Below are 23,738 nucleotides of genomic sequence, written 5' to 3'. Positions count from 1 at the left end.
TACAAAAACACACTTTTGCTTTGAAAAAATATGCATATTTGGCAAAATGGCATGCAAACATGCATATTAGGAGACATTAGAACTAAAATTATGTGAATTTTCATGAAGACTTTTTTTAAATTCTGGAAATGTGGAGAACTGAAGTTAAGGCTGGAAAAGGAAGAAACTGGGAGAAAGCTAAATGGGTGGATTTGCCCATCCCTGGTGGTGAAGCTTCCTGGAGAAAGGATGTTTTCAGTACAGGATCCAGATATGGTTGTAGTTCAATTGATCCAAATGGATTATTATTAATAACATCTGATTATACACTCACTTTTCAAACTGTTCTTGCCTGCCTAACAAGGTGGCTCTAAGGATAACTAAGATAGGAATCACCTGAAATTATTAGGGCAGCAAGGTGGCACAGATGTATCCTCTCCACCCAGTTTAGGGCAAAATGTGATGATCAATTAGGAATAGGATGGTGAACCTGTGGTTCTTTGGATGTTGCTGGACTGCAACTCACTTACTGGGGGGGGGGCACAGGTTCCCCATTCCTGAATTAGGAGCTCCTATATCTCTGGTCACTCTCCAATTCTGTGCATTGTTTTATTGCACAGTAATTTATATCTATAAGCTATAAAAAAGAAAAGAAATAACAACAAATAAAGTATATTGATGTGTTTTTTCTCTGTATAACTTGCACTGGAGTGATTCTGAGAGTGAGTCCCAGGCCCTTGGCTTTCCCCTCCCCTCCCATGCTCTGCTTGCTGACCTCTGAAATGGCACCCCAACTTCACTCATATCAACTCCTAGGCAGCGAGGTCCCTTTGGTCCCCCAATAAAATATTTGAGCTCCCCCCCTTAATGGGCATTGCCATTCAAATAGTGTGTGCGCACTGCATCATGTGATTGATTATGCAGGGTGGGGCTTACCTGCCCCCCCTATTTTATTCAAATAGGCACCCCTGACTCACATTAACTATAGGCTTTTACACAGAAATCGCTAACAAAAAAACTTAGCTTTAGGACAGTTTATTAATTTGAAATTCACCATATTCAGATCATATATGGCATAACAGTGCTATCATCTGCAGGTTCTTTAAAGACATTAGATAGATATTGCTTTTAAAAGTACATAACTGGAGTCGCTGCTTATTTGCTCAGATAAATAGCTATGAAGTTAAGATGCAATCTGAGTAAGTTGATTAGATGAGCAATTATAGGACATGCTGTTGTTTAAAAGCACAGTTATTCTAGACTGCCTTTGCCAGTCCAACTCGGTTGTTCTCCCGGTCAAAAATACTGTAATATTCCCTGATGAACACATCTCCTAGGATCCAGAGGTCCCCAGCTGTGTTTTGGAAACCGCTAGTGCATTCTGCTTGCATCACCTAGAAGGGAAGAAAAGGACAGCAATCAGATAGGCGTTATTCTACATAAATACCCATCTAGGTAAAAAATGCATAGGGTAACATTCCAACATTTAAAAAAGGAAGTTGCAGGATATTCTCTGAAAAAGTCTCAAAAGAAATGGAGAGAAATAACACAAATTCAACAACAAAAGAGACAGTGGTGCAAATTATGTATTCACTCTATCAATAAATAATTCGATATCCTAATCAATTCAAATAAGCAAATTGTACAAGTATGGAAAGTATTTAAAAGTTATAGGAAATCATGATTCTGACATTGCTTTTGTTCTGCTCTGTTGAAAACAATCATTGAATGGAAATGCAATCCTATCCTTGGAATTCGTATAGGGAAAAGGTCGTGCCAGTGTGGCGAATTTGCACTGCTGCACTGACATTAACCTTATTCCTGGTTGACATCACAACCACCACAAGGGGGGGGGGACGACATTTGATAGGGAAAAGAGCTTAGTTGGATGACAAGAGAATGTGACAATATGCCTGCAAAAGAAGTTGTCTAAAGGGGGGGGGGGATACTTCCATTGAAGTCATAAGAAGATAGGGAGCTGCCTTATACTGAGACAGACCATTGCTCCATCCATCTTATTATTGTATACAATAATAAGAATTGACTGGTAGCAATTCTTCAGGGTTTCGGAGATGCCGCAAATGGAAGATGCCACAAATTGAAACTGGGGCTTTTAGCATGAAATGTAGATGCTCTAGGACTGAGCTACAACCCTTCCCTGTGGGACTCCAGTGGAGGGCCCAAGAAAAATGCATTGATTCCTGCATTGCAGAAGGTTGGACTAGATGATCCTTGGGGGTTGTTTCCAATTCTGTGATTCTTTGATTCTATTAAGTCCTGCTTGCTTCCTCCCACCTGCCTCTGCTACATCAAAGCATGGGATTCAAGCCAATGCAAGTGACCATTACCTGGCACAGCACAATCATAGAATCAATCGGCCAGGCATCCTATACTGAAAACATATTGTATGCTAGGGTTTGTATGATGTTACGTTGCTGCTGAATCCAGGTTATTTTCTATTTTTCCTTTCGGATGGAGTGGGGAAATTGTTAGACTCCCAACTCCCATCAACCCCAGACAGCATGTCTAATGGTCCGATATGATGGGAGCTGGGGTCATACCTCATTGGGAGGGCCACAGGTTCCCTATCAATGCTTTAGGGCAATACTTTGCCTTCAAGCCTTTGGTGTGGAAATGGAGGAGCTATTATACATGGAGCAGTCAGGGGCAGTGGGTGCAAAGGGGCCCTTTTTCTTGCATTCCAAGGTTAAACTTGATACACTGGGAAATAGGATAATGCGGGGAGTGAGATTTTGAAATTCTCTAGATTGTACAATATCTGATAAGAGGAAACAAGGGGAGAAAAACAGAGCATATTTCCACATTCAGCCATCTCTGCAACAGCAAAACAAATAACTTGTAGCATTTGAGCACTGTATTTATAGCTTGATCTCAGGAGGCTATTTTTTGGTGGAAGGTGTAATGTGAGTCCTCCTGGGAGCGACCGGGCACCCAGGTCTTCCACCTTAATGGGGAGCCTTTCCCAGGATGGGAATCATCTGTGGTCAGAGATACAATATTAACAGGCACGAAACTATGTTGGTGGAGAGTCTCTTCATTGACAGGACAGAGTCATCTTCTGTACCTGGGTTGACCATTTTTTTCGTGAGATACAGAGGTATCAACCCAGCTCTTCTGATAGTGTCTGTATATCTAATAATATTTCTTCCCAAAGATTTCTTTCCTTTTTCTGGTTTGCAGCCCATTTGTTCATAAAGATTTTGCCCTGCTGATAAACCCCCAAACCCTTTTGAACTTGTGCTCCTGATGAGTAAATACAATACCGTAATTCAGTAAATACAAATCTGTTTTGTACCTGATTAGTATAGGCTGAAGGGGTGAGAGGATACTGGATTCCGTTGATTACAAAAACAACATTAGGCATATTGGGGAGGTTACCGCAGTTGATTTTATACTGAAAAAGATAAGGAGGAGTGTTGAGTTATTCTGAAGGAAATGAACAGGCAAACCTCAGGTTTGCTCAAGAAATGCAGTGGTTCCCCCTCACCCACAAAGTCTGCCTCAGGAAACCACACCTTCCACTTTAAGTGAAATTCTGAAACTTCTGGACTTCACTCAGATAAACATCTGGTATAACCCACAGGCCTGAGCGGAACATTGTGACATAAAAGCAAAGCAACTCACTGAAGACTACAAGTGAATCAACCTAAAATTTCTCATCTAAACTTCATACATAACAGCCATGTGCCCCAACCAATTCACTGCATTTTAAACTCTGGTCTGAGTCTAGACTCTTCATTCTGAAGGTGGAGCTATTTGCATGCTGAAGTAATGAATGCCTATGTATGCTTTGTGCTGAAGAACACTGTTTGAGGGAAAGAACCCCTTTTCACAATTATCAGTCAGGATAGAGAGACAATAGTACAAATTAATGACAGTAAGATGTGTGTCTCTCTCTCTGCGGGCAGTGTGGTCAGATCCAGAACTGGACAGGACTCTTGCGCCTTTCATAGTTGTGTAAAAGAGCAAATGTCTTAGCCTGTCTTGCAAGCTTACACCTACTGAAAATCCCTCTTCTATACAACTTTAAAAGGTGCAAGAGCCCTGTCCAATTCTGCATCTGGTCCCCTTACATAAATTGCAAACCCTTCTCAGATCAAACAACAATCCAATAAATTCATGGGACATTCTCAGGTTACCCTTGTCATATGAAAAAGGGAAGGTCACATGTGAAATTCCAGTCAGATAGAAGATTTCACAGATCATCCTCTTATTACATCAGGATCTAACAACAGAGGGCAATTTACAAGCCTTTCCGAATGAATGCCATCATTTCAGCTATCTTTGTGAATTCAGTATTAGGCCCACTAGAGCTGTTTCTTTCCCTGGATGTCACCCAGGCTCAGCCAAACCTCAGCTTGTTTCCTTTTCCTACCATTGCCATTGTCTCTTCCTTCTGCATTCATTATACATGCTCAAAGGGATGCTACTACTCCAGTCTTACACACCGTATTTCCTTATGCTTCTGCACATTTGTGTGCCTCTGCAGTATCATGAAGAAACATGAAGCATGGGACTGAGATGCCAGCAGCTGTAGCCCTGGAGGAAACCGGGATCAAGTCTAATCCTAACCATCTTACGTTGAACGTATCTGAAACCCAAACTCTGGCCCAGGATTTGAGTATTGAGTGTGGATGCTAGGGTGCTTTTGAGTCTTTTTCAGCAACAAATTGGTCTGAGAGAGTAAATCTTACCTCGCCATACTGTGCTGCGGTAGCTCCAATGGCATTTTGGATTTTGCTAATTTCATATGCCGGACCAGCCAAGAGGGACGTCCCCGTGTCAACAATTGCTTGACAGCCACCACTGCAGGCAATTGTCTGACCATTCACTTGAATGCTGAGAAATTGGAAATCATTAGATTTAGACATGGAACATACAAAACTGCCATATACCGACCATTAGTCCATCTCACTGAGTAAACTCCAAGCTGACTACCAGGGGCTCATCAGTGCTTCAGATAAGTCTTCCTCCTAGCCCTACTTGAAGTGACTGAGCCTGTAACCTTCTGCATGCAAAATGAAAATGCTCTGCCATTGAGCAAAGGACCTTCCCCCAAACATGAACTTAAAACAACATGGATAGCGGGATGTCATAACTGCCTTAAGGTAGCTCTCCATTCTCATTAAGGAAACGTTCTCGCCTGTGTTAGCCGATATTACATCATTGGAAATTGTAGGAGGCAATAAGACCACAGGCACTATAGCTTGCAAGCTGTTCTGGGCAGGGACCTGTCCTCTTACACTCTGTAAAAGTGCTGTTAATGAGGATTCTATATAACTCGATAATGATAATAACTAATCAGCTCGACCTAACTGCCAACTAGCAAATACAAAAAACTGAACATTAGTATTCACATTCATTGTCCTCTATCTCTTCCTTTCTTTTTGTATTTAATCTTTTTAAATAGTTATAGTAGTAGTAGTAATAATAGCAGCAGCAGCAACAATTTCTGCTTACCTGTCCACTGCAATCTGCCAATAACCTTGCTTAGTGACAGGAATCCAGTTAATAGGACCAGTAAAGTAAGAGTGATCAACTCCGCCAAAAATGACCATGCTCCCACTTGATTTTCTGAAACAAAAATATATGGTGTGCTGTTGGCAATCCATTCATTCAGAATAAGATAAACTACACATTTAAAATGTGAATGTCACTTACTTCTGTACCTCTGTCCCAATTCCCATTGAGAGAGAGAGAGAGAGAGAGAGAGAGAGAGAGAGAGAGAAGGAAGGTGTATAATATCTCACAGTGAATAAGTATCTATTGGTGGTTAGCGAATTTCGAAAGGCAAATTCTGTTAATACATTTCTCCAGTCTTGTCAAGTACATCATAATATTGGCAACTCTGGTCTGTATATCACAAACTGATTTCCCCCTTCATAATCTCATAATGTCTTTCAGTTTCCTCCTCCTTAGTGTCAGTGTTACAAGAACTAGAATTGTCACCACCTGGAAGATTGCAGTCGTCCTTTCACAAGACTTCAGTCCTGTGCACACTAACTCATGAGTAGCACTGTCTTCTAAGCTGGCATATATAGATCTGGGCTGCATATTATACACATGGTGAGGGGGAAAGATTGACACTTTTTGTTGACTCCTCTACCTCAGAAATAGGTGAAATTATCTTTGCAATAATGCCCTCCAGTTATTCTGGATGGGGTAAGTTTGTGATTTGGAGCAAAGACTCCATAAGTGTTTTTATAGGGATATCAAGGTGGTTCAATTGAAATCAAAAGGGATATTAACTCTACTGATGAGATAGTAATTAATTAATTAATTATCTATTCTACAATTTCACAAATTATAGAATAGTAAAGAAATTAGAAGCAGAAGTCTTGGCCTCTTCTCTCCCTGCTTAACTCTGTCTACCTCCCTCTCTCCCACATTAACACTTAGCTTCCCTGAGCTTGGCCCCTCTCTTCATAGCAAAACCCTGCTCTCAAGGCACAACAAGCAAGAGGGTGCAGTTATGTCCTAGAAAACTGGATGGACCTTTCCTTCTTCATCAAGTAGCATGGACAACAATAGATCATTCACCTCTGGAGGGGCTCGGCGCCCTGGCCAGTTGAGGGGGGCTTCCAGCCCCCTCTGCCAATCATTTTCTGGGGTCCCTGCCTTATACCAATGCAAGTACAGCACAGTGGCAGCCATCTTACTTAGAGTACAGGATTGGCCAGCCTGATTTACAACACAACAGCCAGAGCAATAGCCAAAAGACAAGCTGTGTCAGATCAGGCACATGATTCCTCCCAGCTATACAAAACAAATAATATTACCAAGAGATAAAAACACCATTTACCGGCTGAGATAAACAGAAAACAGGTTTTGCTGAACTAAGCCTTGTTCCACCATGTTATCAAAGACCGGAGTCGCACTATCAACAGCAATGTTTGGGTAGCCTAAGCCCAGGATCCCATCAAACTGAGAATAGACAAATATGATGCCTGGCTCACTGCTGCTCAAGCCAAATGCCTGATCTGAAACGGCAAGACCGGATACCTAGGAGAGAAACAGAGTAGACCTTTACTTTCATGTCAAGCTGTGATCTGCAGAGCAGGTTTTTACTACTGATGTATTAAGGCTTCAGTTCTATGCAAGCGAACTAAACCCGGTAGGGTTTATTTCTCTTTTTCTTTTAACCATAGAACAAGATTAATCTGTAAAAAGGTGCAGAGCAAGTAGTGGCTCTTTTAAACTTGCTTTTTTCTTGAAGATGAAACTTCTTTATATGACCAACTGTGTCTTGACATTTTGTACATGAATCAATAACGTCTCCTATGTACCCCTCATACAGTGATCATCTGGGAGGCTTCCCTTTTGTCAGAGAATTTCCACAGGGCATGTGTCTTATATTCGTTCATCAATGTTTGCTTCTGTTTAACAGGCTTGCACCCTCTTTTTTAATCTGTTAATTCAGAAGGAAGTCCCATCTATTTCACAGAAATTTACTTTAGGATCCTATGACTTAAGGACTCCAGCTTTAATATTGCATGGCTGGGATTCTCTAAATGGCCATTAAAAATATACACTATTTGGATTATTTGGATAGTTTGTTCTGAATTACTTGATGTGCATCCATCTACACATCTTTAGAGGAAAGACTGCTTTCCTGTTCCAGGATTCAAGGAGACTGAATTGCACTGGTTCTAGAGATGCCTATAACATTGTCTTCGCAGTTTGTACTGTACTCATGTAATGCAACTGAACTGAGTTGAATTACCTTCACTGTATCATATCCCAAGTACCCTTGCATGCTTCCTGTCCCATACTGAATGGATATGGTCTGTCGAGTGCTTTGAAAAGTAGAAGACTGAGATGGGTTAAACCTCTGGTGCTTTTCTAAAAAGAAAAAGAAAACAGTGTTTAACTAATGTAAAAATGGCTTTTAATTATAGATATAAGACTACAGTATAAATTTGGTTGCTTGAAGAAAACTATTGGAACAATGTAAAGTGTAGGGCATTTGGAAAATATCTAGCAGAAAAACTCATATATTCAAAAAAGCATATTCTTTTTAGGATTTTCATTTTTGTACACATTACTAAAAATAATAGTGGACAAAAAAATGGGAATTAAGTTTTGCAAAACCAAATCCACATAATTTGCAGTAAAGTTTTACACAATTTTACTCAGAAGCATGCCCCATAATTGAATCTGAAGGAGCTTACTCCCAGGTAAGTGGGTATAGGATTGCAAGCCCACCTTCAATTCTACACATTTTGATTTAGAAGTTGGCCTCACTGAGTTCAATCAACCCTACTCATAGATAAATAGAATTATGACCTGAGTGAAATAATGAATCCATTCCTTTACACAACTTCATAGGCCCTCCCAGGTCATTTTTAATATCAGAGTGACATGCTTGAAGACTTTTTTATAGTCAGTTACTTACGGCATGCTGGACTAGTGCAATAGACAGAGGGTACCCAGAGATTGGATGATCCAGTGTCAAACACAACAGTGAACTTCTGTGGTGGGGTTCCAATGTAGATTGTTCCATAGTATTCAGTCTGTTAATTCATAAAATAAACACAATTTGCAAAACTTTCCTTCTTTTTAGGCTTTTGAACATTTTACTTCCTCACAGATATGCAAGGTAATCACTATAAATCTGTGCTAAGTACATGCAACATACCGTGGTACCTCGGGTTACGAACGTAATTCATTCCAGAGGTCCGTTTTTAACCCGAAACCATTCTTAACCTGAGGTGCGCTTTCGCTAATGGGGCCTCCCGCTGCTGCCGACACGCAAATTCCGGTCTCATCCTGGCACAAAGTTCACAACTTGAGGTACTACTTCCGGATTTGCGGAGTTTGTAGCCTGAAGTGTTTATAAGCCAAAGTGTTTGTAACCCAAAGCGTTTGTAACCTGAGGTACCACGGTATTATGTTGATAACCTCTGGGTGTCAGGAGAAATATGAAGAAGTATCTCAACTGAGCATCATGAAAACTTTAGGGAAATGTTGTTCAGCAGCACAGCAAATTGATAAGAGCAAAGCATCAACTCACATCCAAGGAGTTCAGAAGTGGTTCTTCAGCCACCAGGGCAGCCTTAGAAAAAGCTGAGTTGTATTTTGTACCAATGTCATAACGGTGTTTCTGAAGAAGATTTTCCAGCAGATTTTTCTTCTTGAGAGTGTCTCTTACTTTTGTCCCTCTCTGCAAGGGAATCCTGGAACATAAGAAACAAAATACTAGGTTTGGATTTTCTGTCTCCCTAAAATTTGCTTATTTTGCAACCTGTCTTTCCACTCCATAACTCCAAACATAATAATGGGTTTAATATTACCACCTCATCTAAACTCTCTTTACTACTAGATCTAAGCTACTCAAAAAAAAGGGGGGGGGAGCACTTAGGAAATTGAACTGAAAGTTCGCACCCACTCAATGCAATCAAAGTCTTTTTTTAGCATCAAGAAATAGTACTATAGCCTATAATCTTGCACACATTCATTCATGCATCGTTTCCATAGAATGGGTGGGATTTGAACAGCTTTTATGCAGGGGGAAGAAGCCTGTGGATCTCCAGAGGTTGTTGAGCTCCATGTCCCATCAGCCCCAACCAACAAGGCAAATAGTCAGGGACGGTGGGGGTTCAAGTCCCACAGCATATGGAGTGCTAGGATCCCAGCTCCTGCTGTGATACAAGACAAGGATGTTAATCTGCTTCATCTCTCAATTACTTTAAGGAAGATAGCTGAAAGAAAAACAACTGTAGGTGTGTAGGGTGTTTAATATTTGACTGACATAAAATGAATTCTTTGCAGCCCATTTTTAAAGACTCCTTTTGTTTCAATTAGTGTCAGCAGCAGTTCAAAGTCTGCTATTGGGCCCTCAATTGCTGATTACAAATAACAGTTTGACAATTCCACTTTCTCTTGTCACTTCGCACATGCTGTGGTGAGCTTCAGGTGCTGAGCATCATCCTGTTACTGCGCTACTGAAGGCAAGGGATAAAAAAAGCACACACACAAATGCCCCAAAATATTGTTCCATCTCAAATTAGACATTAGCCATGCTTTCTTCAGTGAGTCTATGTGCTTCAACCCTTGTAATTGCTGCCAGAGGACCATTTTACATTTACTAATCTCCTCTCAGTTGTGTGTATGTGTTTATATATGTGTCTATATCTGAAAAATTCTATAAGATTTGAAGTTATAATTCACACTCCCTCTCCTCTTCATTAGTTAATCAGAAAGTATAGCTGTCAGAAGAGTAAATATCAGCAACAAAACGGTAACTTACTTAACGAGACATTCGGCGAGAGCAACAATGGTGAAGAGAACTGCAAGGTACTTCATCCTGCTTGTCCAGTGGGGGCTGCTCTAGTTTTTCTGGTGCTTGTTGAGGAAACTTCGTTATTTTATAGCTGCTTGAGAAGTGCCCACCGTCATCTAAAGATCATGTTTCATCACAGAAAGTCCAGCCCATACTTGGAAACGAGAAGTGAACAGTCACCTTGCTTTGTAAACACGATGAAAGAGGAAGTTATACATCCAGCATATAATAGTGTAAATATAAATATCAATGAAGTCAGTGAATGTGTTGCAATGCATTCTGGTTTCATCTCCTGTCTGAAATTCTGGATGACTGATGACAGTCAGCATATGCTATGCTCATCTAGAGGGATCAGTGGTCTCACTCTGTATTAAAGGTAAAGGGACCCCTGACCATTAGGTCCAGTCGCGGACAACTCTGGGGTTGTGGTGCTAATCTCACTTTATTGGCCGAGGGAGCCAGCATACAGCTTCCGGGTCATGTGGCCAGCATGACTAAGCCGCTTCTGGTGAACCAGAGCAGCACACGGAAACGCCATTTACCTTCCCGCCGGAGTGGTTTCAAACTGCTAGGTTGGTAGGAGCAGGGACCGAGCAATGGGAACTCAAGCCATCGCGCCGACCTTCTGATCAGCAAGTCCTAGGCTCTGTGGTTTAACCCACAGTGCCTCCCGCGTCCCTTGACTCTGTATTAAACCGCTTATTTTTATCATTTAAATTTGTATACCACCCTTCATTCAAATATCACAGTGCAATTCACAACATATAAATAGAAAATGACAACACAAATTTTGTAATAAAGCAAAAGCAAAGCAAAAACCCTCCTCCCTGTAATGACCCTTATCTTAAGTGTCATCAAGTATATGAAACATATCATGGTTGAGGACTGGAGCACAGAATGTATGCTTTATGTGTGTTGCCCTTCTTGCATTTGGGTCGCCTGCCTTTTCCCTGTGGCAGAAGGCAAGGCGTGTTACCCTACTGAGGAAAGTGTTGGGAGAGGGGTCAGAAGCAAAACCAGCTATGGCTACGCTTTTGTGTTTTTAATGAGCATTTTGCTCACATGACTTGCCCTGTTCTGCAGTCAACAAACAGAAAGACACCCCACAGCGGGGAAGGAAAGAGTTTTATCTAGCAGGCAAGGATGCAACAAAAAGATGGAAGCAAGATTGAAAGGAACCTTTCATAGATGCAAGATGTCTGTAACACTATACCTGTTTTCGTTTTCCTTTTCTGCTCCATGGAGAGTGATCCATTCATAAAATATTGGAGTAGAACCAGCACAAAGCCTCTACTGAAGGAGCCCTTTACAACTCTGTTTATGCTCTGGAGAGTCCACTAAAAATCAGAATGATCTCTTGCACTTTCCCAGACAGTTGTGGGGATGCTATTCCAGCAAAGGAGATGCTGATTCAGCAGGAGGACTGGAGTCCTCCTGGGCAGGTGATTAAGATACAAGCAGAATTGTTAGTGGATCAGTGGTACACAATGAGATTCATTTGGACCGTCTGATCAAAATCTCAGTAATTCTGCATATTGTTATGGCATGCTGTTTATTCTTTGGAGGCTCAAGAGCTATGGGGATCTGAACTTCATTGTCAGGATTCATACATTTAATTTTCAGGTTAATAAAGAGCCACAACAAAGGCAGGAGCCTATTATTTTCCAGTCAAAACCATGCATGCCATTAATTTTAGCCGTTCTGTCCTTACCTATCAGGCTAGACTTCTGGCTTTAAATGTTAGCTCCCCAATCTTCCCTGACCTCCAGGCCCCTGATGCTTGAAAAAGCTGCATCCTTGGGAATAATTTAAATCAAGACGATTTACTTCAAATAAATATGTTTACAACAGGGGTGTAACAGAAATACATGACAAATACATTGTCTCAGTGAGCAGCCACAGGCTGCTTTCCAATGTTGTTAAGTACTGCCAAGGACAAGGAATGCCTAGAAATATTCTTCTCCCCCCCCAAACCTTGATTCCAGTCTTCATCAAGCCTCCAGGTGCCAAATTTCCTCCTACACCCAGGCTCAAAACTCCTGTTCTGATTTTTCACTAGGATTCCCCTATAATCTACTAGCAATAAATAAATGTAGGCCTGTTCCAGTTTACATGAACTCGATCAATGTTTTATATTTTCAGGGGAAACTATAGTTTTGGTTCAGGTAGGTTTTATGAAAGTTCTGTTGATTGCATTTCTTTTTACTTAGCTGCTAGATTAACCATGAGAAAGGTTTTATCTGGAGATTCCGGGGATCTGTATGGTCAGTAAAAATAGCTTTTGCTATGAGAAGATAGGGACGCGGGTGGCGCTGTGGGTTAAAGCCTCAGCGCCTAGGACTTGCCGATCGAAAGGTCGGCGGTTCGAATCCCCGCGGCAGGGTGCGGTCCTGTCGTTTGGTCCCAGCGCCTGCCAACCTAGCAGTTCAAAAGCACCTTCGGGTGCAAGTAGATAAATAGGGACCGCTTACCAGAGGGAAGGTAAACAGCGTTCCGTGTGCTGCGCTGGCTCGCCAGATGCAGCTTGTCATGCTGGCCATGTGACCCGGAAGTGTCTTCGGACAGCGCTGGCCCCTGGCCTCTTAAGTGAGATGGGCGCACAACCCCAGAGTCTGGCAAGACTGGCCCGAACGGGCAGGGGTACCTTCTTATGAGAAGATAGAAAAATGAAAGGATTTAGTAGAACTGACTCTGGGACAAAAAACACAAGAAAATGTGGTGCCATCATTTCTTGCAGGTGTATTCCACAACAAATTATTGGCACAACAACAGTGCATTAGTGGTGGTTTTATTCTATTTATCTATTTGTGTGTAAATGATTTCAGAATATGCATTGCTTGCAAATGAAGCACTGTGGCACTCCAGAACTTTTTTCACGTGCAGACATAATTAAAATCAGGACCACATGTGACCACCTCAACAGCACATGAGCACAAATCATCATATATTTCAAAAGAAGAGGAAAAAATGGGGGGGGGGGTGGATGCCAGGAAGGACCTGAAATTGCACAAAAAGAAATGAATCAATCTTATTTTGGGAGTTGTCATTTCCTTAAGGGTGATGGTTTACTGGGTTCATCGGAGGACGTGGTGGAAAAATAACAGCAGTGAAAACAAAACAGGAAAAAGGTGCAATTTCCTCTACACGGTGAAATTTGTACCTTCCAACTTCTCCTGTGACAGCAGCAAATTTACAGGGGCAAAATGGAAGGGGTAGAGGCAGCCAGCCATTTAAGAACAGAGAAAGCTACCATACCTTATACAGATCCAAGCTTTTAGTCCACCTACATTATATCAGCGAATGTTCTCATGCCCTTGATGGGTATATCTACAGGCATTGTATGTCCAAAGAGCAAATTTACCACTCTTATCTGAGGTCCTCAACACATATATTTGAGCACAATCACTTTGATGTCTTATTAATAACGTATGTACGTATTTAACACTGCTATTGGACTAAGCACTCTAATGGAAATTTGATAAGCTGCTCAAAATGCAATGAGATAAGCTTCTCAATACCTTTGCAGGTGCATGTTAGGCAAAAGGTGAAGGACCCCTGAACGCTGAAGTCCAGTCAAAGGCGACTATGGGGTGGCAGCACTCATCTCACTTTTCAGGCTGAGGGAGCCAGTGTTTGTTTGGAGACAGCTTTCCGGATCATGTGGCCAGCATGACTAAACCGCTTCTGGTGTGACAGAACACTGTTTACCTTACCGCCACAGTAGTACCTATTTATCTACTTGCGCTGGTAGGTTGGTAGAAGCTGGGACAGAGCAACAGGAGCTCACCCTGTCATGGAGATTCAAACTGCCGACCTTCCGATCAGCAAGCCCAAGAGACTCAGTGGTTTAGACCACAGTGCTACCCGTGTCTCTAGATGTGTGTTAGGGTATATCTGAACCAATTCTTTCTCATGGATTTGCACCTAATCTTAATGTCTTGTGATGAACTTCTGCACAACATCCTGAATTCTGCTCTACTTCCAAGGTGTTAAAGTCCAAACCTGATGGGTAAATGTCTTTCAAGTGTGTGCTATTCAATTGTTTCAAACACAACAAGGGTTAAGAAGACTCTTGAAAATTTTAAGTCAATTGGCAGTGCAAGAAAAACTAAAAATTCTGAAAGGACAAAAGTCACTCTGCACCTCTGAGAAAGTGGCTTGTTTTGCCTTTAGAGCAGCAATTTTAAGGAGAAAAAATTGTAGAGATAAGCTACATTCTTCAACAGAGCAAACTCTTACCTGACAGATTGCCTGATTTTAATAATTATTTTAACTGTATAAGGTATGTGATTCTGTTTTATGTATTTTGCTTTTTGTAATGTCTTCTGCTACGCAAATAAATAATATTTGTATTAATTCATTCAAGTGTATGCAAATATATAGACCTGTCTCCTCCCAACCTTTATTCCTCCATTGCTCCTCCAATATCTGAACATTCCTGTTGTTTGAGCATTTCCACCTATTCATCTGTCCTCCAACAACATTCACCTCATACAGGTTGTTTCTTACTGACATTTTTCATGCCATGACGTGGCTCCAACTAATTCTGTATACCAGTCAGATGGAAGTTCTCCACTAGCACCTGTTTGCACTCCAGAAACATTATTGGTATGAATGGCCCGTTTTAATGCAAAATATGTGGTACTGCTTCTCATTTCTCAAATATTCCATTCAATTTGATCTTCTGGTGCAATATCACATCTTCAGAGCATGCAAGACTTCAATGTTGATAGGAAAATGAGGTCCCTTCTCTTGTTAGCGCATTCATTGCAGTGTGGAATGTGGTTACAGGAGTTCCAGGGACTAGTGTTAGATATTGCATGTGACCTCTGCACAACTCTGCCAGTTTTCCTTGCCATTTTGTAACTGCATTTTGGGACAAATATTGTATGATTGAGTCTTCTTTTTTAAATGTTGTGTGAATGAACACAGTGATTCTAATCTGTCTTAATTTCTGGATAAAAAAAGTGCATTAGTTTATGAAATTTGCTATCACAAGATGTGCTCAGGGCCACCAGTTTAGATGACTTCTTGGAGGTTAAAGTGATTGGCTATCAGTGGCTACTAGTCTTGATGACTACACATTACCTGCAGTTATCAGAGTTATGATGCTCATCTCTGTGATGCAGCCTCCTAAAAAATTCTATCACATGCTTATGGTTGACATAATTACTCTGATGAACGGGATCACGCTACTGTTTGTGATTCACATAGGCATCTGGTTTGTCATTGTGAAAAACAGGATGCTGGACTAAAAATAGGTCTTTGGTCTGATTCAGCAGGGCTGCTCTGACGTTCTTAACACCAGAAGGGTATTTCGTCCCGCACAGCTGTGCCCCACAGCTGGACAGATTGTTTAAATCTCAGCAGCTTTTAGGGATTGTGATCTGATGTTTGGTGAATACTTACTTTTCATTGCCAGTGCCCTCACAGAACAAAAACTATGGGTGATATCCATATCCTTTATCCCATCAGTACAAGGATTTCTGTCCATGCAATGGGATTATCCTCCCTCTTCTCGCACTTTTAGTCTTCAACTTGGTACAATATAGGCATTTGCACTAGACAAACATTTGGCCTGATCCAACCGGGCTCCCTATTCTCTTGTTCTATTTCCTCAATTCAATTTTATTGCATATTTCCCTTATTAGATTTGTGTGTGAGTTGTCATGATGCAACAGGGCATTTGAATTTGACACTGAAGTACTTAAATGAGTCAAAACACATTAGTTACCAACTTTATCTTAGTGAATAAATAAAGAGCTCTGGTGCTGTAGGTCACCTTTTCTACAAAGCAACCTTTTTAGGATGTTGTACGTGGCAAGTGTGAATTCATTTAGCAGGCCATCGCCTCTTGCACAAACCTCTCATTGTCTGGCACATGGAGGGGGGCGGGTTATTGCATGATATTTTAAATGTGCAAAGTTGTCACATTCAAAATGATAATGTGAGGAACACCACTATTATTCACATTTTACAGATGGGGAGCCAAGTGAAAAATGGAGACTTGCCCAAGGACAGGGTGAAACGTGAACCCAGGCTTGCCAGAGGGATAGACAACAGGGATATCTATAGGCCACAAACATAGGCACATGGGCCATTTACCTGCTCCTTAGACTTCTGTGTAAGAGACTAGTTCAATCTCAGTCCCTGTTTTATCCATATTGCAGACAGGGGTGATAGCAGGGCCAACCAGCACAGCACTAGACAAATTCATCGAGGACAAGGCTACCAATTGCTACTAGCCATGATGGTCATATTCTACTGCCACTGACAGACACCCCATGCCTCTAAATACCTGTTGCTCAGAATTGCAGGTGGGAAGAGTGCTCAGTTCCTGCTTGCAGGCTTCCCACAAGCATCTGGTTGGCTATTGAGAGAACAGGATGTTGGACTAGATGGGCCATTGGCCTGATCCTGCAGGGTCTTCTTCCCATAGTGCATTCGCACAATTTCCTTTTTGTCCTATTGGTGAAACAGGTATCTGAAGCTGTACAAAAACAGTAAAACCTATTTATCAGTGGCAAAAGTAGGAGAATTGTCCATGTCATGAGAAGTGGCCTCTTTTTCAAGCATCTATGAAAAGGCTTTGAACTTCTGGCTACAGCCAAAGAGTTCCCAAAACACCACAATTTCACAACAAGACAGAAGTTCCATACATATATAATATTATGAATGACTGCAGGAAAATAATTCAAAGTACAATACAGCACACTTCATGGTTAAAAAAACAAATGTACACATTACAGAGAAACATTCCGTATTATATGGCATATTCAGGCCCCGTAATTCTGGGCTTCAATCCACAGTCAAAGCAATGTTCTTGAGGCTGCGATTCGGATATACACATCTTCAGCAGTGAGCCTGCTAGGAATTCACGTTCAGCCCATTTTTCGATGTATGTACACATTGTCAAATTGAGTCAAGATAAAAAGCATATGTCCAGAGCATATGGAAGCCTGGAAACTGGTACTGGAAGAATACAGCACTCTCTCTCTCTCTCTCCTTCTCTCCCCCTCTCTCTCTCTCTGTGTGTCAGTAGAGGGGTGCATGTCAACTGCAGAGCTCACCCAATAGCAGAAAAACTTATAATACTTATTCAGGCCTTAATAATGAAAATTGGGGCAGGGCTAAACTAGATGGGACTTTGAACTTTAAAGATTTAATAGCAGTCATGGATGACGAGGAGGAAGAAATATAACCAAATAACCAAGACCACAGTACTAGGGGAACGTACCTACAGGTTTTGTCCTACAGGGCAGCTGGCAGTTGCAGAGGGGATTTTATTGGGGGAAATCTATAGGGGGAAAGGTTTGAACCATATTGCAATCCTGATTTGATTTTTTCACACACACACACACACACACACACACTCAGAGTGGCATGTGAAAACCTTTAAAAACCAGTGGCTGAGGCTGATGGGGGATGTAGTTTGAAACATGTGTAGGGTTGGAGAGTCTGCTCTGGACAAACCCAACTGATCAACAGCCTTTTTAGGATGGAGTGCAAACAGCCATTCCCCAAACTTATTTCAATTAATCAATTATATTCTAAAATCTCCCCTGATTCATTTGTGAAAACAATTCTTGTATGTTGATAAATCACTGACTCCATTAATGTCAATAGACAATGCTTGGGTGAATGGACACTGAATTGTTCTCATAGGATGTAAAAGACATAAGGATGTGTTTAATATGCACTGCAGATTAGGAAGGACTATGCAGCTTTCCTTTCCATTAAAAGTCCATGCTCTTGAAGTCTATTGAACATCGGTATCGACCATCAATGAATTTGGAGCATATGAAGTTTGGCAAACATGGACAGGTATGATGTTGCCGTTTTCCAAAGAAAGGGACCTTTCAGAGAAAACAAAAAATGAAGAATGTTAATAATATGCTATCAGTGAAACCCAAGGGAAATGCTTTAGAACAGAGCTGGGCAGACTTGTGGAATCTACTTTGTGTTTTTGCTAGAACGCCCAGGTCCACAGCCAGATCTGGTTCAAGGGGTGGAAGCAATTAACTATGGCATCCCAAAAGCTATTCACTGGACTAAACTGCAAATATGAGTACAAATAGACATCTACAAATACTACAAGTTGGACTCTAATACTAGCCAGCAGACATGTACAAAGATCAGACAGAAAGCAACCACATCAGATGTATCATGTCCCTCTCCTTCTGCCCCTATTCTGTCTCCACTCTGTCCTTGCCTCCATGCCTGAAGACAAGCAGACAAGCCAACCACTGCTCAGAGACATTCCACACCCCTTCAGGCATGGCAGCACCCTGTCCAAATGTGCTCCCCTCCATCTGACCAACTCTGTTTAAAAAAAAAAAAGTGCACCAGCTGTCATTAAGAACATTAAAATCAAAGGATGTTGGTTTGTGGGCCATGGCCACTTGCAAATACCTTATGACTGATGGGGTGGCATTCATCTCCCTCTTGTCCTAATGGCGTGCACATCCGGAGCCCCCGGAGCCACAAGCTGATGGCGCAGCATGTCCCAACTCCACACTGGAGGTCCCTTTCACAGGCCTAGAAGAAAGATGCGCCACAGTAGTATGAATTAGCAACATGGAGGAAACTACTATTCCTGGCAGCAAACTGACTTGTCTGGAGGTGCAATTGTATCTAGGAAATTTAAAGGTGTGGTGCCCATCTCTGGTGAAGAGCTTTTTAGGATAGAAAGAAAACCATTATGTCTCAGAGACATTGCAGAGTAGGAAGAGTAGCCATGTTGGTGGCGATTATAGGGGCACAGGTTTTTGTGTAAGCAGTAGTAACATTTAGACAAGGCTGGCACCAAGGGTAAGGGACTTTCTGATAAAGTGCCTCCCAGTGTGCCTTCTCCAGTAGCTCCTCTCCTGAAGGTGACAGCATTGCAGCGATCTGTGGTGGGTGCCTGTGAGCTACCCATTGTTTCTATTTTCCCCAGCATGTAGCAACTCTCTGTGGCATCGTGGGAACATCCAGAAAGTGGCTAGGATTGTTGCTGTCATATTAACATGGAGGAGCTGAAGGATGCTCACAAATTTATTGGGGCAGCTGATTTTCAGAAGGACAGTCCACAGGGCATTGCGATTTACAGTGTCAAAGACCTTAGTCAGGTCAATAAATGCCATATACAGGGGTTGGTTTTGCTCTCTGCATTTTTCTTGAAGTAATCGAGTGGTGAAAATCATATCCATTGTCCCCCTAGAAGCTCTAAAACCATTTTGGGATTCAGGAAGAGTAGCCTTAGATAGTGTTATGAGACGGTTTGCTAAGAATTTTGCCGTCCGCAGCTAGTAAAGAGATGCCTCGATGGTTTCTGCAATCCGTTCTATCGCATTTTTGAAAGAGATTGATAATTTTGGCATCCCTAAAGTCTGCTGGGATCTCTCTCCCCAGATTTTTCCAATGAGCTTGTGAAGTTGTTGTGTAAGTTCAATTCCTCACACTTTGAAGATTTTGGCAGGTATCCCATCAGGTACACAACTCTCCCAGATTTCGAGATACTGCAAGCTCATCTCTAATTTGCCTTTGGTGCAGCTCTTACTAAATCTGTTTATTTCCACTCTGCAATCCCACCTGACTACTCCTTGTTTGTTTTTCTTTTTCTTTTGGAGCTTGAAAATCTGATGAATTGGTTACACTGGACTGTATTTGGTATCCCATTGGCACAACGGTTTCCGCTTGTGTAATAGGAACTCCCTTCCCGCCCCCCGCCCCCCAGTGTCTGCCCTACACTTCCCCAGAAGGTTGGGGAAACATCTAGAAAAGTTCTAGGGGGCATGTGGGGAGGAGTGAAGGAGAGACTCAGTGCTACATTGGATTCTACCCTCTGAAAGGTGGGGTGGACATAATGGATCTTGCCATTGAGCACTCCATTGGATAATATGTCATAAGATCCCTTCTAGCTATAACCTTGCATATTTTTTTAAAAAAATGGTTATTGGTTTATAGATGTAGCCCTAAAGTGGGTTGATCTTTTTAAAACATCTACTTCCACTGTCATTCAAAAACCATCTGACTCACTCACACAGCTGTGACAATTTAAATAGATAAAAGTCAGGACAAATACGTAATAATGCAATTTGCTGCATCTGTTAAAATTCAAATAGTTTAAATTAAGTAAAGATGAGGAAAATAAGTATCAGTCTTATTCAAGGAAATGCCACACAAATAAAAATCAAGTTCTGCCAAGCTTATTCATGAGACATCACATTGAAGCCATCAGAATTATTTAAGGAACAGGAAGTAACCCATCAATAATGAAACTACCACAACCCAGTTATTAGAATATGATGTTTGACGGTTTCATCCTTGTTTGAGACGGGGGCTGGGGAAGATGACTGTGATGGAGTGTTGACGAAACAGTTGTACTTGACACTTGACTTTGAATTAATCTGAACTCTGCTTGTTTTAGACCTATATAGAATAGTATTTATGAAGTTATTTAAAAGCATTTATATCACAAAAAATTCCATGCCACATCTAAGTAAGTGCTCCGTATCTTTGGAAGCAACTTTATTTTTCACAGAAGAATACTGTTTTTTTTCTCAAAAGAATAGGCTACTCCAAACCGCGTAATATTTTTGTCCATTGAAGAAGTGGAAGTCCTTGCAGCAGCTGATGGGACTCCGTAGGCAAATCCCACTGATAGTTACACATTTTTGCAAAGCAATTTGCCATAATATGGTGCTTTTATATGCTCTTTTCACTTATATATGCATTGAAATGCTTGGGTGGTTATCCTGCTTAGTTTCCATGCTGTGCTTTTACATCAATTTTAGCACAAGCTGCCTTGAGCCTTAGAAAGCCACCTTATTAATGCTTTGTTGCTGTTTTATCAGCTGGCTTTCCTGCCACCTCTATGCCATCTTTATATATATAACAGTGGCTTTCTAAACACTTAAGCAGCCTTCAGATCTAAAGAGATTTCCCAGCAGCTTCATAGGAAGCTGCCTTATATTGCACCAGACCATTGCTCTATCTAGCTTAGTATTCTCAACACTGGCTGGCATCTGCTCTCTGGGATTGCAGGCAGAGATTTCTCCCAAGCCGTACCTGGAGATGCTGGGGATTGAACCTGCAATCCTCTGCATGCAAAGCAGACAATCTACCATTGACCCACAGCCCTTCTCCAACCACAAACAGAATTTCACCTTAGAGCTGATGTAGAAATCAGCTGCTGTGTGGAAATAGCTGCTCACGCAAGTGCTCTTCTCACATGAGTAGTGTACCATGCAATACTGAGACTTATGAAACATCTCTGGGGCTACCTTTGCCATTTTTCTAAACACAGAATAAACTGCTGCAATCTTCTATAAAGGCCTTAATTAACACATGGAGGTATTAATTAGGTGTTAAAATATACTTTAAATATAAATTTTGCACCAGCTCTGGTAATAATAGGCATTTTAAAGCTACTTTAAGTTGTGAAACAGCAGCATTTGGGGGGGGGGGAGTTTTCTCATCATTTTGTGTAGGAAATTCTTTATTGGAAATAAACAAATTTGACAGAATCAGTAATACTGAGCGGCAAAAGCTATGTATCCAATGTTAGTTCTACTTCAAGTAGACCTACTGAAAGTAATGGACTTAGGTCCATTAATTTTGATAGGTTTGCTCTGAATTGATTTAGTGTGATTCTACCCACTATCAAGGAAGAAAAGCATTTCAATAATTAAGGTTGTGTTTATAGTGAACATTTAGAGAACTATTCTGCATCGCAGACAAAAAAAGCCATTCTTACTATTCAGTGTTGCTAGTCAAATTCAGCATTGTTGTTTTTAAAAATTAAGATGGAAAAATAATTTGACATTCATTTAGCTTGCACACTAAACTCTTGAACCATTACATAAATGGGTTAGGGTCACATTTTAATTCCCCACCCTCCTCTGTGATCACAAATATTTTTCAACCCCCCCCCCAACGTCAATATTTGCACCCAGTTCCATGATTCCAGGACCTGAAGCTTTGTGAAGCTGAAAATACAGCAAGCCTTAAATAATTAAAATATATTGTGTAACTCTTGTCCATTTCTTTTGATGTTTGATTTCTTTTGTTGTCATTTTGCAGGCTGAGATTTGTTTTCTCCCCCCTTTTCAATCCTGAAGTTGCATTAAATGAATGTACGTCCTTAATAAAGGGTAAAGTAACAATTTTACTGTCATATTAAAAAATGAAAGCCATCCCTTCATTTCTTCCACCCTGGCTTTAAACATATTAACATGCAAATCACAGTTCACTTCTTTCAGTCAGGCTTTCCCCATCAACTTTACCAATGCAGTGGTTAGACCTAAGTAGTGGAGCCCAAATCTGAATTAAGCATCGCCATTTATATCAGCTGACAATAGAAGGTAACACAGCTTTCTAATTGCTACTGTAAGTATTGCCGTGACCTTAAATGATAGCAATTCTAGTTTTTAAAATGCAGATTTGGGGCTTCTGCCAAAAAGACCTTTGCTCTGGAGAACAGGCTTCTAGTTTGCTTCTGCCCCACACTTGCCAAAATCATGCTCCCATCTTCCTAGCAAATGGGGCACAAGTTCCCACACATCCCAGCCAGACCTTCTGCCACAATTAGAATCAGGCGAGCGAAGTAGAAAGAAAAGAACAACTTACCCCTGTGATTACTGCACACTCATACAAGGTTATCAACAGAAAGATGCACATGATTTGGATAGTTATTTTCATGGTGCTTGAAAGAATAAGGAGATCCTTGTCTTTTGCCTCCTCTTCACAGCCTCTCTTTCATGTCACGGCTGCACTGTGGTGTTGCGAGTCCCTCTTCTCCCTCCTGCCTTGTTAGGTTCTCAACGAGAGCTGATCACACCCCTCTCTCCTGCCTCTCTATTTAACATCTTCTCAGCCCCTTTCAATCTCTTTTACTGATGTGAGACTTGCTATGATGATCCCCGATATCACAGACAAGGCTCATATCCATAACATAGCAAAAGAGGAGGAGGGCGATGATGACAGCAGTCTGGGGGCTTTGAAAGATTTATTGCATGTGGAATTTAATCGCACGTCATTTTTAAGATTGCTTTATTTTTAATGTAATGTTGGTGGATTTACAAGACGTTGAAGTCCTGTGGCTTTCATTATCCCTTTCTATGAATTTACCAATTTATTATCACTTATTATCATTACCATTATATCTCAAAGGGTCCTCCAAGCAGTTTAAAGTGGCAAACATTTGCCATCACAACAACCCTGTGAGGTAGGTTAGGCTGAGAGACAGTGACTGGCCCAAGGTCACCCACTGAACTGACTGAGTAGGGATTTGAACACTGGTTTCCCAGTTCCTACTCTGACACCCTATCCATTACATTACAGTGGATCACCAGTGTTATGTCCGTATGTGCACCTTTAGGCCTTTGTAAAGGAGTGGGTAGAATATAAACTAGAAGTACATGGTCTCCTCAGAGGCAACTGTGGTTAGATCACACTAATTGATGCAGAGTAG

The 23,738-nt window shown here is 41.3% G+C and overlaps 2 protein-coding genes across 2 annotated transcripts; both read right to left on the bottom strand.

Moving 5' to 3' along the window:
- Nucleotides 1–998: 998 nt before the first annotated feature.
- Nucleotides 999–10,386, bottom strand: LOC310679911 (embryonic pepsinogen-like). Its single transcript, XM_083445856.1, has 9 exons — nucleotides 10,250–10,386; nucleotides 9,014–9,176; nucleotides 8,396–8,513; nucleotides 7,724–7,842; nucleotides 6,803–7,002; nucleotides 5,461–5,574; nucleotides 4,695–4,839; nucleotides 3,296–3,394; nucleotides 999–1,373 (listed from the first exon to the last, which is right to left on the bottom strand). Exons 1-9 carry the CDS (start codon nucleotides 10,303–10,305, stop codon nucleotides 1,236–1,238), a joined length of 1,152 nt encoding a protein of 383 aa, XP_083301982.1. The 5' UTR covers nucleotides 10,306–10,386; the 3' UTR covers nucleotides 999–1,235.
- Nucleotides 10,387–17,642: 7,256 nt separating this feature from the next.
- On the bottom strand, nucleotides 17,643–23,195 carry PROK1 (prokineticin 1). The gene is made up of 3 exons (XM_083445988.1): nucleotides 22,895–23,195; nucleotides 18,695–18,820; nucleotides 17,643–18,138 (listed from the first exon to the last, which is right to left on the bottom strand). The coding sequence occupies exons 1-3, from the start codon at nucleotides 22,964–22,966 to the stop codon at nucleotides 18,019–18,021; spliced, it is 318 nt and encodes a 105-aa protein (XP_083302114.1). The 5' UTR covers nucleotides 22,967–23,195; the 3' UTR covers nucleotides 17,643–18,018.
- Nucleotides 23,196–23,738: the final 543 nt, after the last annotated feature.

This window comes from Podarcis tiliguerta, assembly GCF_965153285.1.
Source record: "Podarcis tiliguerta genome assembly, chromosome: 6".
In the NCBI taxonomy this organism is placed as follows: domain Eukaryota; kingdom Metazoa; phylum Chordata; class Lepidosauria; order Squamata; family Lacertidae; genus Podarcis; species Podarcis tiliguerta.
The sequence above is the reverse complement of the archived record's forward strand: the minus strand, read 5'-3'. Positions and strand labels throughout refer to the sequence as shown.